The sequence below is a fragment of the Pollachius pollachius genome (assembly GCF_949987615.1).
Source record: "Pollachius pollachius genome assembly, chromosome: 18".
Classification (NCBI taxonomy): domain Eukaryota; kingdom Metazoa; phylum Chordata; class Actinopteri; order Gadiformes; family Gadidae; genus Pollachius; species Pollachius pollachius.
This window is the reverse complement of record NC_136951.1, coordinates 10806435-10826570: the sequence shown is the minus strand read 5'-3', so window position 1 is coordinate 10826570 and position 20136 is coordinate 10806435. Positions and strand designations below refer to the sequence as shown.

The following is a 20136-nucleotide window of genomic DNA, read 5'->3' as shown; positions in this document are numbered from 1 at the left end:
GTTGGCAATAAATTGTTTGCTTAATGTTTAACATTTGTCAATATCATTGTTTTGCTTAAGCCCTTTGAAACTGTATTTGTGAAAAATGGTTCTTTACACAAATTAACTAATTAACATGGACGTAATGAACCTTTAGACTTTCTATCAAAAATATCCATTTGTAGTGCTTTTGATAAAACTTTTAATACGAAATGTTCAAAAATAGTTTAATATCTTTAAAATGTCTGACAGAGCAATACATATACACTGGAGAACAAAGAGCTACAGCTATTATGGGACTGATGAGGTTCGCTGGCAACTTGAATTATACTTCAAATACATATTGACCTGGTTCCAGATCTGCATCCGTTTTGACAGCATGTTACTGTTGGCTTCGCCAACGGAGAATAATTGCCAGCCCACCATTCTCTTGAAAAGCTGCAGCACATGTAAGCGTACCTTCTGTAAAGACACATACTTTAGCAAAATTCCTTCTATAGCTTTGCGCTTACAATGAAATAGTCAAGAGGTGGTGGGGTTTCCAAAGGAAGGCTTTAACTAACTTATCCACATGGATGTAGTCGATTGCGTGAGAACTGCTATGAAGCTTAGTTTTAAAGGACGGCACGTTTACATGAGAGAAACTGAATGTAGTGGCTTTTAGATCTAAAGTTTTAACAGGAATATGTGATGCTGGTGTTTTGGCAATGACTGCTTGTCTGAAAAAACACTAGAAAGCATAGTTAACAAAATGACAAAAGAGAACAAGACTTAAAAAGAGATCAGAGGATTTAAACGGGAGGGAAAGCGAGGATATTTCTTACTAACCAGATATAGACTGTTGTAATTGAGATGAGTTTATTTGGGGTGCTTGTCTTCCAATCCTGACCACATCTAACTACAAGACCTTGTTTGGCAGGGAAAATACAATGCTGACCGCTTGAATCGTGTGCAGTTTAAATATTACATTTCAGTTATAAGCGATAAAAAGAATACTAGTGTAAATTAGTTCCAGCATTTTACCGATGCAACCTATCATCACATAGATGTACTGTGAAACACTGAACACACATCTGTCCATCATACCAATTCATTTCATATCATTCCTCTGGATACTACACATCATTTGACCCCTAGGGAATATAATAAATAAATCTAAATCATTTTAGACAGAGTCCATCTGAGAAATTCACTGAGATGCGAGGAGCCGACCGAGGCCATAACAGAAGAAAATAGAATCATTTCATATATTTGGTCATATTATCAATATTTTACATGTTTAGTGTTTGGCCTCTTGGATCAAAGCCACTTTGGTAACCACAAAAACAAACAGAAAACGCCCGACAGAAACCTGGCTCGAGTCTCGGTTCTCCATCATACAATCTTTAAAAATCCATCCGTGCACACTGTCTTCCCCAATGTCAATAGCGTTCGGTTGGCAGGGAAACCACAGTCACGTTGACCCTCAACATTGGCTTGTCCTTGATATTCCTTAAGTTGTTCATGAGAGAGTGTGTAGGTGTGTGTTTATGCGTGTGCGTGTGTGCATGTAAGCGTGTGTGTGTAAGTCTAGTGTCTGTGTATGTGTATGCAAGTGTGTGTGTGCCCGCGTTTATGTGTGTGCATGCGTGCCTTTGTTAGTGTGTGTGTGCGTGCGTGCCTAAGTGTGTGTGCGTGCGTGCGTGCCTAGGTGTGTGCGCGTGTGGATCACATGATGTGCGTGATGTAGAAGAGGAACTCCATGTCCACGGGGACCTGGGGCACGCCGGCACTGCCCCCGTGGATGACGGGGATCAGGGAGCTGTCCAGGTCGTTCATGTAGCACTGGGGGAGCAGGCGGCCCCCTGAGCCCGCCTGGTACTCCACCTGGAGGGGGGGGGGGTGGGTGGGATGGACAGATGAAGACACAGGAAGATATGGAGAGATGGAGATAAAGATGGATATATAGATGGAGAGAGGTTCAGAAAAATATAGAAAGAAGTACAGATAAAATATATTTAGAAGATATATTGATCAAATATATTCAGATCGTGACATAAAGTCAGAAAAGGAAGAAAGATAGAAAGAAAGAAAGGTAGAATGCAGTGACTTCTGAAGAGGTATATTCTCTATATCCCATGTCATGTGACACATGTTCAGGGCGTCCCATGTCATGTGACACATGTTCAGGGCGTTGTATGTCATGTGATGCATGTTCAGGAGGCAACCATGTCATGTGACACATGTTCAGGGCGTCCCATGTCATGTGACACATGTTCAGGGCGTTGTATGTCATGTGACACATGTTCAGGGCGTAACCATGTCATGTGACACATGTTCAAGGCTAACCATGTCATGTGACACATGTTCAGGGCATTGTATGTCATGTGACACATGTTCAGGGCGTAACCATGTCATGTGACACATGTTCAGGGCGTTGTATGTCATGTGACACATGTTCAGGGCGTACCATGTCTGCCTGTGTGGAGACTCGGAGGGCGAGGGAGTTGATCCCGCGTGACGCCAGCACGGCGAGGTGGGGGGCCAGGGCGCTGCAGGTGGCCAGGGACATCTCCCTCTGGAACACACTGCTGGACGACACCACAGTCGCTAGGCAACCCTCGGTGCTCTTCAGCTGATAGAAGACCTGGCGAGGTGGAGTGAAACACAGGGATTCATACCAACCTCTATACTAGCATGTTTACATTGCAGGCTGATGTGATGTCAGCCCCTTTAACACATTGTTCTCTGTCAATTACAGGGATGACCTCGATCATCTGACATGGGAGAGATTTTCAATATTCAACTTTTTTGATGTTGTTCTTACACAATTCAATTCAAAGTGTTTATTGCCATATGCACAATAAGAAACATGTTCTCAGTCATACAATGAAATTCTTCCTTTGTTTTCCAAAGACTGAATGCCAAGAAAGAAATATAAAAAAAAATAATAATAAAAGAACAACAACACATGTTTGATGTCTCCACAAGAACCAACAAGAGATTAAGTTTGAACAAGAGGCTCTGTTCTAGCACCATCGACCTTTATGTCACACTTCTGTTTGGAGCCTTCCCCTTGTGATGTTACAGGCGGATCGATGTCAGCATGGGTTCAGAAGGGCAAAAATAAACCAACACAGCCCAATCAGGGGCACCGTCGAAGCTCACCTCAGTGCACCGTATGACGCGGCCGTCCGACTCGAACTCAGAGTCGTGCTGCGTCCGGAGGCTGTGGACGCCGTCCAGCGACCGGCCGTCCACAGCGCTGGTCACCCTGCAGGGACACAGCATCATCATCACCATCACCATCATCACCCATCACATTTGTTCCCATTGACTCAGAGCCCCATGGCTGGTAGAGGCCCTATGTGCTGGTCACTGCCGTCATGGCGGCCCCATGGCCGGTAGAGGCCCTATGTGCTGGTCACTGCCGTCATGGCGGCCCCATGGCCGGTAGAGGCCCTATGTGCTGGTCACTGCCGTCATGGCGGCCCCATGGCCGGTAGAGGCCCTTTGTGCTGGTCACTGCCGTCATGGCGGCCCCATGGCCGGTAGAGGCCCTATGTGCTGGTCACTGCCGTCATGGCGGCCCCTTGCTCTCACCCTGCGTTGAGCGCGGCGGTCCAGTCCACCCAGCGCACCGTGACGTTCTCCCGCAGCTCCCCGCCGTCGCTCTTCCCGCACGGGATCAGGAAGTCCGTCTGGTCCCTCAGCGCCGTGCGCAGGGACTCCATGGTCTCGGGCGGGATTTGAACCATCAACCCGTCTGGAGGGACGCACGCACAGACAGAGAATGAAGTAAGAAACATGGGGGACTACTACAAATCGACAAAGAAATATCCTCATGAAAATAAACACCCGCACCCTAACAACAGTTTACGCGTCAATGGGCATACGGGCACACAGCGGCCCACGGCTGCTGGGTGAGTAAGGCCCATAATGGGTGACCGTTTACAACCAAGATGGCAGCTAGGCGAGACAGGCCCAAGTGTGCAATAGTTTAGAACCAAGATGGCCGGCAGGTGAATAAGGCTCATCGTGGCCGTCCATTTAGAACCAAGATGGCCGCTTGGTGACCAAGGCCCATCGTGGCCGTCCGTTTAGAACCAAGATGCCCGCCTTGTGACCATGGCCCATAGGATGACGTAAGCTTACCCTCCACGATGCTGGACTTGGCGATGAAGCCCGAGGACGCTTTGAGGGCTCCGTTGAACACGACAAAACTGGCTCCGGTGACTGCAACACAACACAGGGAAAGACACCCACAATGAGGAGGAGAAGGCCACAGCAACCCCACTGGAAGGGCTAATCACAGCATGATGTTATAAAGGTTACCAGGCACCTGTCAGGGCTCATTAAGAGACCTCCTGTTGATAGAGGCTCCACAGGCTCTACCAGCGGGAGGCCAACTGTGTCTGAACTGTGGTGATTCCAGTTGGAATTATTAACATGTTTGATTTCTACTATTGGAATCGGGGCTGATCAGAACGGGACTATTCATTTTGGCCTGGTTGATAACAGCGATTATTACCAGCCTGCTTATACACTGCTGCAATCTGTAAAAATCAAACTAATGTTACAGAGGTAGGATAGGGTATAATGAGCTGTATAAGGGGTAGAAGGTACCTGTGCGTGTGTGGCCAGGCTTGCTGTTGGCCTGGGTCTGGTAGTTTCCGTCTTCATTCTGGAAGCAGACCAGGTGAGAGTCCGCCTCGGCGCTGAAGGTGGCCCCCACACTGATGACATGCTCGTTGGACGAGTTCACAACCTTCTGCATCTGCACCAACACAAGGTCCACACTCAGCCCATTCATTCGGTGACCACAATAAACCAATTATGAAAGTGTCACCAATCAGCCAATTATCAATGTGTTAACCCCTCACAAAAAGGTCTACTAGACAAATGATCAAATAAGTTCCATTTAACCAGTTAGCAAAGTAGCAAACTTGAACCAACCGATTAGATCTCATCAATTAAGTGTTGAAAATTCAAACCAACAAATTAACAAAGTGTCCAAGTTTAAGCATGTTACCGTACCTCATTGAACCGACTCTTGGGGATGTCGATATAGCTGTGGCCCATCTCCATGTGTATCCTGAGACCCTCGACTATCGCTATACTGTACTGGTAGTTCCTTAGGTCCTGGGAAGAACAGTATTACAGTCTCTGCACCACACCATGGATAAGCAGGGTACTACAACAACACATGAGTTCTACTGGCCACCATCTATGATAACTGATTTCCGGATGCTGTAGGTATTATGGCATTGTCTTACCGCTAGCAAGTTCATGATGGTGTGTCCGGTCTCTCTGTACACAGACTCCCTGAAGCGCGTGCTGACGGGCGTAGTGGGGTACACTGTAATACATACATGACAATTAGCTTTTCATTCCTATGCATCCCTATTGCACAAGCACATAAAGACATCTCAACATAATGGCATAGCTTAGCATATTCAACAGCCTTTTGTTTGGCATTCTTATGCTACTGCACTAGCAGAAATAAAGCTACGCTATCCTAATTACATTTAGCTTAGCATCACTATGGCATTACACCGCATAAAATAAAGCACTCCTAACATAATGGTATTTTCTCAACAAGATTAAAAACATATTTGTTCCTACCCTCACAAACAGATTTGATTTGATTTGCGAAATATCTAATTTAAAAAACGATTGCATATTTCCAGATCACTATATGTCCTCACTATTAAACATTCTTACGAAATCCCTAAATAACCGCGAAAGATGTTATTAAAGGTTATCAAGGTGTGAATTAAGCATCAGAAAACAATGTTGCTTTAAAATCCGCAATCTCACATCATTTCAGTCTATGGATGCCCTTCTAGAGGATTTAATGGCTACCGTCTATTCACCCTCCTTGCAGTGGTTATTTTACTTTTCTAGTACATGTCGTCCATCACGATTACTAAAATAGCTGTGCACAACCTCCCCGCTTCCTACCGCTGTGTCCAGAGCCCAGCCGCAGCAGCAGCCGCAGGGGGAACACCTTGGCCCAGGGCACCTCCAGCCTCTGGATGAGCAGGCCGAAGAGGAAGGGCTGGGGCGGCAGGCTCAAGCCCTCCAGGGGCTGGCAGGTGGGCGAGAAGAACAGCATGCCCCCGTGCTCCTTACTGCCCAGGAAGCTGCTGGTGAACGTCACGTTGCCCAGGTCCTCCACAAACTTCCCTGTGAGAAGGAGGAACGTCACTAACCACTAAAAACACACCATAAGCTAAGCCCTAGCAAACAGCTAAACCTGAGCTCAACCCCAGCTGATAGGTTAGGTGAAGCCCAGCCATAGCTAAAACCTATGGCTACCCTTACCCTATCTACATTCAGTTTCTTCAGCTCAGTGCAAAGACTTAGCGTAACCCAAGATAACAGCTAAAACCTAGCTGAACCATAGCTTACAGCTAAAACAAAGCTAAATCCCAGCCAACAGCTGTAATGTACCTCAACCCTATCGGACCGCTAAAACTTAGGGATATATCTAAAGTGTAGCTAAACCCAGCTAAATCCCAGCCATTATTAAACCTCATCTTAAAGAGCTTACTCTGGGGAAATATGCATTGGATTTCCGTATTTGTGTTCGTATGCGTTTCGGTACCATTTTGGGCATCTTGATAAATGTTGAGATACAGCGAGAAGAGGTCCCTTGGCAGGGTCTTCTCTTCTGGCAGACACTCCAGCAGGAACACAAGCTCTCTCTGGCCCAGCGCCTTCAGCCCGTTGGAGCCAAAACACCAGCAGCGCTGATCGCAGTCTGACAGGAAGTACACAAAAACACAATACGAAGTAAAACACGCAGCCTGCAGTACAAACACCAAGTTAACCATAGAGACAAACGCTACAATACAGATACAACGTAAACCATAGACTGAAATACAAACACTTAGTTAACCATAGACACATAGGCTACAATATGATACACTAAGTTAACCATGAAGACATAGGCTACAATATGAAACACTAAGTTAACCATAGAGACATAGGCTACAGTACAGATACAACGTAAACCATAGACCGAAATACAAACACTTAGTTAACCATAGACACATAGGCTACAATATGATACACTAAGTTAACCATGAAGACATAGGCTACAATATGAAACACTAAGTTAACCATGAAGACATAGGCTACAGTACAGATACAACGTAAACCATAGACTGAAATACAAACACTTAGTTAACCATAGACACATAGGCTACAATATGATACACTAAGTTAACCATGAAGACATAGGCTAGAATATGAAACACTTAGTTAACCATGGAGACATAGGCTACAGTACAGATACAACGTAAACCATAGACTGAAATACACAACACTAAGTTGACAATAGAGACATAGGCTACAATATGATACACTAAGTTAACCATGAAGACATAGGCTAGAATATGAAACACTTAGTTAACCATGGAGACATAGGCTACAGTACAGATACAACGTAAACCATAGACTGAAATACAAACACTAAGTCAACCAGAGAGAAATAGGCTACAATAAAGATACTACGTAAACCATAGACTAAAATACACAATACTACGTGAGCCATAGTCTATGAGTATAAAGTACAACTCTCAATATAAATACTAAGTAAACAATAGACTACATTATGAATACTAAGTAAACTATAGGCTGAAGTATAAATACGAAGTAAACTATATGCTACACTATAAATACTGAGTAAACTATAGACTACATTATAAATACTGAGTAAACTATAGACTACATTATGAATACTATGTAAACTATAGGCTACATTATAAATACTAAGTTAACAAAAGGCTGTAGTAAATACTTTGTCAACTATAGACTACAACATAATACCAAGTCAACTAGAGACCTAGGCTCATGAAACGAACATCATTAAATCACTTCTCCGGTATAAGCTGTTTATGGACGCATAAAACCAACATGAATGAAGAGTTAAACATTGATCTTTTATATTTGGACTCACATGTTACCAGTTTGACATTAACCAACAGGTTAGCATTCAGAAGAAAGGTCAAAGGCTGGGGTCCCCCCTCCTCCAATAGCAGCATGATCTGGCAGGGGGCAGGACCTTCCTCCACCAATACGGCTGGGGAAAAGAAATTTAATAGAAAAATGAGTACAGGCACGAATATTTCAATGAATGAATGATTAAAGAGGGGTATGCGAGGCTGTATAATGATTACATGACATTTATATCACATTACCTTTAATTATATGCTATTATGATTTGTTCCAGACTTCAGAAATAGGTAAGTTGTCAAAGTCAGCATGAACAAAAAACACACAAATACCAGGTCCTTTTTAATCCTAATGGAAATAGACTTTGTGTGTATATTGTGTTTGTTATGTGGTTCTCTAGTGTTTGTTTTTTTTGTGTTAAAAAATGATGATCCCAAAAGAATAACCCAATGAAACCAGGCTGGTAGGGGGTGTGGGGGGTCACCTTGGGTCTCATCATCCCCGGTGGTGATGATGAGGGGGGGCAGCTCGCCCTCAGCCTCCGGCAGCATGCTGCAGCCCCTGCTGGAGGGACACCCGATGCTGCACAGCAGGGCGTAGTCCCAGGGCCCCGACACCGGAGGACGCACCACCTCGGGGGCCGCAGGGGCCTCCGGAGCAGATCCTCCCCCTCCCCCTCCTCCTCCTCCTCCTCTTCCTCCTCCTCCTCCTCCTCCTCCTCCTCTTCCTCTTCCTCCTCCGGGCCGGACATCCGAGCCGCCCGGGCTAAGCTGAAAGGAGAAAGGACGCTCTGGAGTTAAGGGACATTTGTGCTTTTGTCTTTATTAAGGCTACAATGGAAACAACTCTGGTTTTCCAATATACAACAAGGACTTGAAGCACAGGGGGGACTGGTGTGTTCCAGATGCCTCGGAGACCAGCCTTGCGAGTTGCAAGTGGAGAAATCTCACAGCTTTCTTGCGGCATTTCTCGGAGGTACGCTCCCTTTTGGTCTGTCCCTCTCGGGACTCTGAGAGTAGACATAGATACTACCTATAAACTACCATAAAGAGATTTATTTTCTTTGTATTTGTACCACGTTGGTAATTTTAATGTCAATTTAAATGCTCTTACACACTTGATTACATTGCTACTTTATTCTGGTCACCAATTTATGCATTGCACGGTCTTGCTGCGCGTACAATACAATGTAAAGTTGTGTTGTTTGTTTTCAAGCTGGTTCGCTAAAGAGACTAATGTAGCTAACAATAACATCGACTAGCCAATGACATGACACAATCACAAAGATAAACGGGAACACTAAGTGCTTCGAGACAGGGAAAGACGTCACAAGTGCAACTCGGAAGGCTGGTGTCCGAGGCATCTGGAACACACCATTATCCTTTTGGCAATTTGACAACCACCACAACAGCAGAACTCATTCACTCTTTATGGGTTTATTTCTAGGGCCCGACTGGATTTAGGGGACGATTTCGATACCGATACCGATATAAGGGAGTAAACAATTACCAATATTGACGTATCGGCCGATATTCAAAATATAGATATATCGACCGTTATTCAATATAAATATGGGGTGTCTAAGGGGTGGAGCAGTTCCTTGGGATAGGCTTCTCACCTTCCGGAAATGCTTCGGGCAACATCACCATTAAAATCAGGAGCAAGAAACCAATTAACTGTATGGTTAGGAGTTACTAACTTTAACACAGATCATGATGTAGAACTGTTAGTGTTGGCGTGGATGTGCTCAGTTAGAGCATTTAGAGGACCAACCATCAAGGTAGAGGATTCATAAAGAGGTAATTACATTATTTAATCCAACAGCATTCTAATGTTTTCCTATCATCGGGGCTCTATTTATTTGACTGTTTCGTTCTTTGGTTGAAATGTACAAAGTTGGGACATTTTGATGAAATTAAATGTACAATGAGAACCATTCTGACTCTACAACAGGCATGGTATGTGGATGCATGCGGAGAGAGGGACCACCAGAGGGAGGGAGAGAGCGCGAGAGACAGCGGGAGGGAGAGAGAGAGAGGGAAAGAGAGACACTTACTGTGGGAGGGTCCGGGGAGACGGGGCTGCAGTCCTGGGAACTCCGTCGGCCCGTCACCACCAGCCGGCTGGTGTCCGCCACCTCCCCGTTGGGCAGGATGCCGTCGGCGAACCACACGCGCTTCTGCTCCCTGGGACCACCTGCACTCACAAGCACAGCGCCGCCGCCGCCGCCGCCGCCGCCGCGTTACACGCCGCTGGCTAAAGTGACCCTGCGCTGGTTACATGTTGCCCTTTGGGAATTTGTGCATTCTATACCACTGAATTTCACGTTTTTGTTGGCTTACTGTATTTTTGGGTTTATGTTTTGTACTTTTGTTATCTGTCGTGAGATTTTGTATCATTATTGTATTTTTTGGCAGAACAATTGTGACGGAAGCATTTTCCCTCTGGATAAATAAAGTGCTATCTGAACCGACTAGAACAAACTACACTGTATGAGGAGGTACTACCACGATACAGCTACACCCAAAACAAACCAGACTGAATGAAGAGGTACGATGATACAGTTACACCCAAAACAAACCAGACTCAATGAAGAGGGACGACCACGATAGAGCCACACCCAAAACTAACCAGACTGAATGAAGAGGTACGATGATAGAGCTACACCCAAAACTAACCAGACTCAATGTTGAGGTACGACCACGATACAGCTACACCCAAAACAAACCAGACTCAATGAAGAGGTACGATGATACAGCTACACCCAAAACAAACCAGACTCAATGAAGAGGTACGATGATACAGCTATACCCAAAATAAACCAGACTGAATGAAGAGGTACGATGATACAGCTATACCCAAAATAAACCAGACTGAATGAAGAGGTACGATGATACAGCTATACCCAAAATAAACCAGACTCAATGAAGAGGTACGACCATGATAGAGCTACACCCAAAACAAACCAGACTGAATGAAGAGGTACGACCAGACAAAGAGCTACACCCAAAATAAACCAGACTCAATTAGGAGGTACGACCATGATAGAGCTACACCCAAAATAAACCAGACTGAATGAAGAGGTATGCCAAGAGCCCCAGACATAGAGCTACAACCATAACAAACTAGACTGCATGTATGGGAACAGCCAGACATAGAGCTACAACCGTAACAAACTAGACTGAATGAACAGGACATTGGTTACCGTCATTGCTGGGGTGTTTGAGAACGGACACGGGCACCATGACGGTGGGAGGGGGGGAGTTGAGTGTGCCTGCGGCCCGGGCCTGTTGTAGGGGAGGGATGGTGCTGCAGTACTCAGAGGGAACGTTAGGGTTGGGGCTGGGTCCAGTGGGACTCATCATGCGCTCCAGGGCCAGGGCTACAGGAGAAGACAAGAGGGGCACAGGAGGTGGTGCTGGGTGTTCATCAGGGCACTCTTTCACAGGGGTCACAGTTCAAGTTCACTTCAATCTTCCTTCCGGCTTCAATTTCTTGCCTCGTTTCTTTTCCTGGTGCAAAACTGTTGAACTTTTGGGTCCTAAGTGATTGTGTGTACATGAAGAAAGTATTTACTTTGTATTATCGCCTGTTAAACTCTGAAGAGACCATAGATGGAATATATATACATCACAATTTAAATTATAATATATATATAATATATTTCCTTTTAGCTAATTTAGTTATATACAAAATAATATTGTCCATGAAATCCGTTTGCTTTGCTTTTCTAATATCCTTGCATGAGTAGGTGATTCAGCAAAACAGCATCTCGCCGAATAATTTTGCCTGGCCTGCCATGAGTTCAATTATTAATTCCCCTAGCTAGCTCCCAGTACTAAAACGGCACCTTAACCTGTAGTCAAACGTCAACATAGGAATAGGAACGATAGGAATATGGGAGTGAATGGGTCTAATGACTTATGGCTGCTTTAGGTGTCACTAAAGCTATAGCACTATCAATCTTGACGTCTACGGTGCAGTCATCACGCAGTATGCAGCTCTAGTAACCTGATTGTATTGACGCCATCTGCATGCAACGTAGTTCATATCGTCATTTGTACTTCTGTACGTGTCCAGGCAGATTTGGGCACTTGAATGGCCCGATGATGCGAAATTTAAAAGTTCAGTATCAACGGATTCAGTATGTTTTTTAATGGAGAGTAGAAGGGGGTGTGTGTGTGTGTGTTGGGAGGGGGGGTAGATGACAAAGCAAAAAAACAGCGGGCAGAGGTGGGCTGGCAAACTACTCCGAGGCTACAGACTGAGGAGGTGACCTCATTTTTGAGGAGGCTCTCAAATGCAAGCCATAAATAGGTGCGTTAAAAATACAACGCTTTCATTTTTAAAAACCTCACATTGCATGTGGCGCACACCGCACACGTAAACAGGACATATAACATCACAAACCACACACATACAGAAAAAACAACAACACAACCGGTTTCCCCCACCTTTCGACAATCCAAAGGAAGCTTACCTCATGCTCTTGATGGACTCTGACAACAACAACAACAACACCCGACCTGTCCACCTGCCCATGTTGACTCTAGTCCAATCCTAGCCTGACGCAGATGGTTTCCAGTTTGTTCTTCTCCGCCTCTTCTCTCCCCCCCCCCCCCCCCCCCCCCCCCCCCAGTGATCACTCGCTCTGATGATCTGTGCTTCACAGCCTCTTATCCACAGAGCTATCCACAGCGGAGGGGGCACAGCCGTGCGCGCTCAGCCCCCACCCTGACGCCAGTTCATAGCCACACCGCCGAGGAGAGAGATGAAAAACAGGAGAGCGATGGAGCTGGGAAGGGGGCGGGCGATAGAGCGACCATGTCACAACGCAACGCTCCGCCAATCAGCCGGCCGGAAGAGATAAATCAACAAAGATCACTACTTCCGTCTCTCTCCAGCCTGGTTAGAGAGTACCTCCAAAAAAAGACAGACCTCGTAGCTCGTTTTCCAGACCCGTTAGGAAAGTACCGAACAGAGAAGACCACGGAACAGTATGCTACCATAACTCTCTCTACTCCTCCTTTGCCCTCTCTACCCGATCTGGCTCATTCCCTCCCTCTCCCTCTCCTCTCTCTCTCCCCCTCTCCCTCTTGTCCCCTCCCCCTCCCCCTCTCTGGACTGCAGTCCCAGCTGTAATGCTTGCCTCTACAAAGCAGTGATTCGCCATCACAACACAGAGACCAAGCTTTGAACCATCCCAAATAACTATTCAAGACTCGATAATTGAAATTTAATTAATGTAATGACCACTTATTAAATCAACTAATACTAATAAATCAATGTTAATTAAAAACATATCTGTGTGTCATTGTATTACTCTTAGTATCTTATTTTGCTGTTATTCAAGCTGTTTGTATATATTGTTTTCCTGCATTGGACCACTGGGTTCCATCGGACATACTTTTCATGAAGGGGAATAAGAAAATGGTGGTGCATTGCATAGATTTTCCCACATAACACGACAGAGAGGTCATATGACTATTGAGTAAAACAATTCATTAACTATATGTCTTCATGACTACTTCATGACAGGTCACGTGTCCCACCATGGGAGCATAAATCCATGCCAATTTCAAGAAGCAATTTGTTCTTGCAAAGGTGACATGCGAGAACACACCTAAACATAATTGATGGTCTGCGTGTTGCCTGGCAGGTCTGATGCACAAGGCCACGCTGTCGTAACCACACTAGGGCCCAGTGGGATTTGTTACGAGCCGTGCAGCCATTATTCTGTCGAGCTAAGGCCACAGAACATGTGACCGTGACTTAAAGCCGGGCAACAGAAATGAATTAATTATTATTGTTCTTTAAATTTTTTATAATAATAAGCTTTGAAGCCCTTGTCATTTTATTGTGTTGTATAATAATCAACTAAAAACGTTTTACTTGATCATTTATCTAATAAATCCTCCTCCCAGTAGAGAATGTTGTAAGGCATACGCATCTCACCTCTTTGTATGCTCTCAAAGCATCTGTTGCACACACGCGCCTCTTTCTCCAAGTACTGGAGCTTGCATTTCCTATTGCAGCAGATAGCACAGTAGACCTGCCACAAAGAAAGAGAAGAGAAGAGGAGTGAGCGCGTGCAAACCACTTAATGGACCTTCAATTGGATAGCCTCATCAAATAACCGTCCATCGGTTTGCCAGCACTAGAAGTGCACTTGAGCTTGGCTGACGCAACAAGAACACGGTTCAGCATAAGACAAGGGCTGACCTCTGTTTGTGATATGTGTGGTGCTTTCCACCCAGTATCTGGTGGTGCGCATCGTCGAGAGACCCTGTCTAATACTGTGTTAATCAGTGGGGCCTTCAATGCCCAACCTCCTGCTTGAGTTGATAACTGACTGAGGATCAATAGAGGAGCTGGGGGGGATGCTGACTCATGCTTCTCACCGTTCCTCCCCCCCCCCCCATAACACCAGAGCTATATTTAGGCCCGGTCCTAGAGCTTGTTGTTATTTCAACGATGCCCCTGTCTTCCCCCAGTCAGCATGTAGTGCATTTCTGTCCTCATCTCAATTTTAAGCCATAATCCACAAAACAATAAATGCTACATACGAAAAATATATAAATATAAAATATATAAATAAACAATTAAAATTGTTTATTTATTTATTTTTGTTTAATTGTTTATAACTACTAATTCCATTCACTACTGAGTAATTTTTACATTTGCAACAAACTTGAAATACTGATTTCATTATGGTATGTCATTTCTTTAACAGATAGAGGTTAAAGGTATCTTGCTTACGGGTGATTTGGTGATCCAACCAAGCACCTCTCAGATGTAGGTCAGACACACACTCACCCCTCCGATATCATGCTCCCAATCATTTTTAAAAAGCCACCCCCCATTACAACGCATTCTTACCGATATTCATACGCATGAGACTCTGACCCCTGAGAAAGACATGGTGGTACACACCTTCCCACAGGCACGACAGTGATGCCGACGCCTGGTGAAGGTGAACCTCAGGTCGCAGCCCATGCACTTGGGCGCCTCGGCGTCCGGCACCCAGGACGGCTGCCTGCAGCCCAGCCCCTCGTCCGAGCCTTCGTCCACCGACCCCGAGTATTCCCCGGAGGTGTCCCCGGGGTAGGGCGGGGGCTCCGACAGCTCGTTGTACGAGGGGTCGTGACCCTGCGGGGTGTATAGCAGCCTGGGGTCGCCGTTGTCGTGACCGTCCCCCGTGGATGGGTGTTGGGGGTGCGGCGGGGAGGTGGGGGTCGCGTCGTCGTCTGGGGAGGGTGGGGCGTCGGCGGTGCCGCTGGCCACGGTGGGGATCTGCTGCTCTTCCTCGGCCGCTCGGGAGGGGGTGGCCGCCTGGCAGTGGAGCTGCTTGGGTCTTGCTCCTCCATAGGAGGACTGTAAATCCGGGCTGGCTACGTGCGGGGGCTGCACGGGGGTGTTGTTGGCGGAGGGCTTGACATGGGAACAGAGTTCGGGCTCCAGCTGGTAGGAGCTGAGGGAGTTGGATGGATCCAGACGCTCGCCCGTCGGAACGCCGGCTGCTCTACGCTCCCCTTCCGGAGAGGCGTCGGAGGAGTCCTCGCAGCAGCCCTCCGGCTCCTCCTCCACCAGCCGGTGCTCCAGGTCCTCGTCCCCGTTGGACAGGCCCGAGAGGCCGTCGCTGCCGCAGCTGGGGCCGCACTCGCCAGACCGGCTGGCGAGGAAGGCCCCGCCCTCCACCTGCTCGGCCTCGGCGTGGGCCTGCAGGAAGGCGTCCAGCTCCTCGTCCGTGACCAGCAGCTCCGCCTGGTCGCTCTCGGGCAGGAACTCGAAGCCGAACTCGGGGGAGTCACCCAAGCCTTCATCTGCGACGCGAGACTCTGCAGCAGCCATGGCGGGGGTGGGGAGGGTGTCGGAGGATCCCAGACACAGGGGCCGGGGAGTGAGAGAGACGCCGCCCCCTGCTGGCTGCCGGGGGGGACGAGTGACCTCTGGATTCACTCGCTCGTCGGAGCGGAACCTGTCCTTGCCGCTCTCGGAGGGGGAAATGGACTCGGCCTCCGTGCTGTCGGATACCCCCGACGCGGCGTCCCCACTCGACTCGACTTCTAGGGAGTCTTTCGCAGTACTGGTCGGGTTCACCAGAGCCCCGCACATGGACAGGCAGGACAACCTCGCTGGCACACTGTCCGAGGTGTCTGGTTTGGAGGGAGGCTCTGTTTCACTGCTGTCCTGCTGTTGGCCCGTCTCTGCTGGCTCCTCTAGTGGCTCTTCTGAGACTACGTCGTTGTCGGTGATGTAGTTGTTGTTGTGGAGAGCGTTATCGGGCAGGGTGCATGCTGGTTCAAAGTAGCCCAAAGAGTTCCCCACTTGTTGGACCACATGAGACAAATCCCCCACCTCATGTTCATCATCATCATCATCATCGTCCTCGCGGAGCTCCGATGCATTGGACATGGCGTCTTCGGCGGGCTCGCAGCTCCGCTCGACTGCGGCCGGAAGAATGACGTCCAGAAGACAGAGGGAGGCAGAGTATCCCTCTGCTATCTGACCCAGCGATTCCACGTTCCCACCTGACACCCGCTGCAGCTCAGCATCCACAGCGCCCACACCTCGATTGGCCCATGCCCCCTCCCATACATGGGAGATCACAGGGCTGGCAAAATCCACCAGCAGGGCCTCCTCTTCTTCTTCCTCTTCTTCTACTTCTTCCCCCTCCTTCTCCATCCGTCTCTCCGCCAGGTCCAGCTCCCTGAAGGTGTCATGGCCGCCGGCTCGGTCCAGTATGGCAGAGCTCGTGTCGCTGACGAGGTCGCACTGGGGCTTCAGGGTGCGGTCTGGACATGGAGGGGTGGAGCCTTTGGCTGGCCGGCGGTCCACAGAGGAGAGGAGGTCCACGCCGGTGAGGGGCTGTCCCTTGGGTTTGTCAGCCCCAGAGTGTGGCTGGTTGTGGAGGTGCTGGTGGCTGGCCGGGCGGTCGGTGCAGCCAGTGGCCGAGCCATAGTGGAGAGAGTTGAGGTCAGGCAGGCTAGGTGGCCCTGTGGCGGAACCATCCGGAGGTAAACACTGAGGGCCCGGCGAAGGGACGGCATGCGCAGAGGACTTCAGGTACACGGTTCTGCAGTCGTGCTCTTCTGAAAAGGTGGACAAGAAGAATACAGTAAGCGAAGAAGAACAGATTTGTTATAAAAGATTCCACTACATTCTACACCCTGCACCTTAAACAGAAAATCCTCAGCCTATTTATGAATGAGTTTTATGAGGCATACACGGGTTGTTCATGTTTTATGACACTGAAAAAAAGACTTAAACATGACCAAATTTGGCAGGAACAGTGTGTGTTGTTGTTAGTTTACCTGTATTGAGCTCGAAGTCATCAAGCAGCTTGTCGAGGTCACACACGGCAGCCTTGAAGAAGCTATCCATGCTGTGTGACGGGTAGGACGTTTCACCGCACCGCTACATCCTTCAACCACACACAACACAACAACATATCATTTGGAAGTTTTCTTTGCACTTCAAGATTTTTGTTCATGGCTACTAATAATCATTACAGTAACAGCACAGCCCACAATTTGGTTTTGTGAATATTCCATACCAACAAGGTAAAATATTTATTTGATTCAATAAAGGGACAATACTTTCGATAGCAGAAAGATTTAAATGCTATATTTGGATTTCGCTGCAAGATAATTTCTTCACTGGAAATGTCCTTTCTCCCATACTAACTCACTATTAGTGAAATGATCCAGACTTATTACCAGGAATGTCTCAGATGTCTACAATACTGTAAATTATCTTTTAATTAGTACCTTACTAAGAAGTGCAAATAGACAGTAAAAACTGATACTTTTGAAGTACCAAGAAAAGTTACAGCCCATGCCTAACCTTTGGTCCAAAGACCACTGGAATCTCCATACCAATCATGAAATAGTTAATATCCTATTCCTACATAGTGTAGTTTAGTCTACACTAATTTGTGAAGACCAAATATCATCTACATTATTTTAAACAATGTTAATGTGCTGAAATTAGGGAGTGTGTGCAGTGATGGAAACACAGTGCATCAATTTATGATGGCTTTAAAATGCAAAACGTTTTGATTTTTCTATTGCAATGGGGTAAGGAGATATTTATGTCTGTTTCTGCCAATGACCAACATTAGAAATACCTGCATGTCCTTGATTTTTCATTACTAACCTACTTTTAGTATCCTTGACATTAACTTAATAAAAAAAAACACATTAAGTATAACTGGTGTGGATACATTTAAATAATCCCATAACTAAACATCCTACATTTATATTACAACAATCACTGTCCAAGAGGCTCGTTAAGAGTATAATTAAATTGTATTATTCAGTAAAGAGCCTTTACACTGTGTATGGCCGATTCAACGTAACGTTATCTCACGTACAACAGACCACAGTTACAAACCAGGGCATGTATGTGAATGAAGCATGATCGGTAATGTACTTTTTAATGTAGTACGTGAAGTTAATGCTCCCTTGTTTTTATCTCCCTGTATCTGATATGAGATAAGACAGATTGCATGCTCAACATAGCCCTTAAACCTAGCCACAAAGAAATCACACCACTTAAAACAGAATAACGTTGGACGAAGGCGATGCAAACATACCGGCTGTTTAGATGGTCAACAGGGTCAAACACCAGCCCGAAACGCATTGTAAACTAAAAAAACACAAGCAACTTCCTGAATAAACGTACCAGTTTAGGCAGAGCTACAGGTTAATAAACATTGATCAGAACAGACTTCTGCGTCCAAATATTTGAGTGACAACTGAAGCATCAGTCGACACGACAAGCAGATCGAATTACAGTCAACTATAGTCCTCAACACTTTAGTTGGGCGATAGTCGTTTTGATAGAACCTCACACTAACGTAGATTTTAGTAGCACAGCTAGCAGCTAACGTAGCTGTTAGTAGCATAGCTAGACGATAACCTAGCCGTCGGTAGCTCAGCTTGCCGCTAACGTATCTGTTGGGAGCCTGGCTAGTAGCTAACGTTAGGTTGTGATGTTTACCAGAAAGGTTTCATTCCGTCTCTCTCGCCTCGTCCTCCGTGGTTGTACACATATTTTGAGTTCAACCAAAAAACAGAAGCCATTCTTGACGATTAAACGGCGTTTTCTGTTCAAGTATACAGCACTAGAACGGTTAGTTTAATTAAAGGTATGTAGTAGAAGTTAGGCGTTCAGTCGGCCATCTTGAATAGACTGGGAGGTCAAAGGAAACGAAACGAATGGGACACCATAAAACCGAATGATAAAATGTTTGGTACCATTTGTCTCACTGTTAACGTTACCACAAAAAACAAAATCCCAACATTTCAGTATCTAGTCCACCAGACAAGGGGGACATGACTTGTGACTCCCACAATAGCCACACAACTTTGTCCAAATTCGCTACTGGTCACATTTGTGTGATATCCGCAAAGATGCAATGCATCTTTACAAATACAAAAAACCCTAACGAGCTGGGACATCTCTCTTACACTTTGCCAGTCAAATATTTTAAAATATATCATGTTCTATCCTATTATTAACATATTACACATAACACACCTATATTATCCTATTAAATTATATAGACCAATTTGAATAAGTGTGATTGTTAACATCTAGATCGCACAATAAGTGTGTACAATTTGATTTGAAGATGAATGCCAGGGAATTTCAAGTGGCATTTCGGGTTATCTCGGGTAGCCACACAAGGGTTTGTTGTCAACAAGGTTGTCACACAGTCCTGGAGGGCACCACCTAGATGGCGCTGTTTCAACAGTTTACTATCAGCTTGGTCTTAAACGTTCAGTTAAAGAAGTAGGTCAGCTGGTTGTCCTTAACAAAAATCCACCTTCCTGACCTGAAGATTTAACTTTGTGTGGTTTGAGTGTAATGGCAGTTAACAGGTAATGACTTTGACAGTTATTATAATTTGACTATGACCTGCTGAGAAAGGTGAAAATGAAAGGATCACCAATATATAAGTAATTGTACTGAAATCACTATCATCATCAGCAGTCCACCTACAAACCATTTGAATATTGAATGGGGCATTATTTTTGTAATACATAGATATTGCGATCAGCGGACACTAATATGACAGTTTGCACTCCGCAAGAAAAATAATTATGATGTAGGTCACTCGTGATCGCAATTTGGCCATCTGGTGCCAAAAAGCTGCCACAGCAGCTTGAAAAGTGGCGTAGGCTTACTTAATAAAGTAATCTGATTTAT

The 20136-nt window shown here is 46.0% G+C and overlaps 1 protein-coding gene across 4 annotated transcripts; it reads right to left on the bottom strand.

Annotated features, from left to right (window-relative positions):
- Positions 1-149: 149 nt before the first annotated feature.
- On the bottom strand, positions 150-19098 carry zfyve16 (zinc finger, FYVE domain containing 16). 4 transcript variants are annotated; one of them, XM_079755791.1, is made up of 18 exons: positions 18925-19098; positions 17235-17344; positions 14854-17012; positions 13876-13972; positions 11126-11302; positions 9977-10116; positions 8405-8690; positions 7925-8047; positions 6569-6724; positions 5923-6147; positions 5235-5317; positions 4996-5100; positions 4585-4735; positions 4114-4194; positions 3562-3724; positions 3127-3232; positions 2429-2605; positions 150-1845 (listed from the first exon to the last, which is right to left on the bottom strand). In XM_079755791.1, exons 2-18 carry the CDS (start codon positions 17302-17304, stop codon positions 1687-1689), a joined length of 4458 nt encoding a protein of 1485 aa, XP_079611917.1. In that variant the 5' UTR covers positions 17305-17344; positions 18925-19098; the 3' UTR covers positions 150-1686. The 4 variants fall into 4 exon arrangements, with proteins under 4 accessions (XP_079611917.1, XP_079611919.1, XP_079611918.1 ...); XM_079755793.1 differs by having other exon boundaries at positions 14854-17009; XM_079755792.1 differs by lacking the exon at positions 18925-19098 and adding an exon at positions 18518-18601.
- Positions 19099-20136: the final 1038 nt, after the last annotated feature.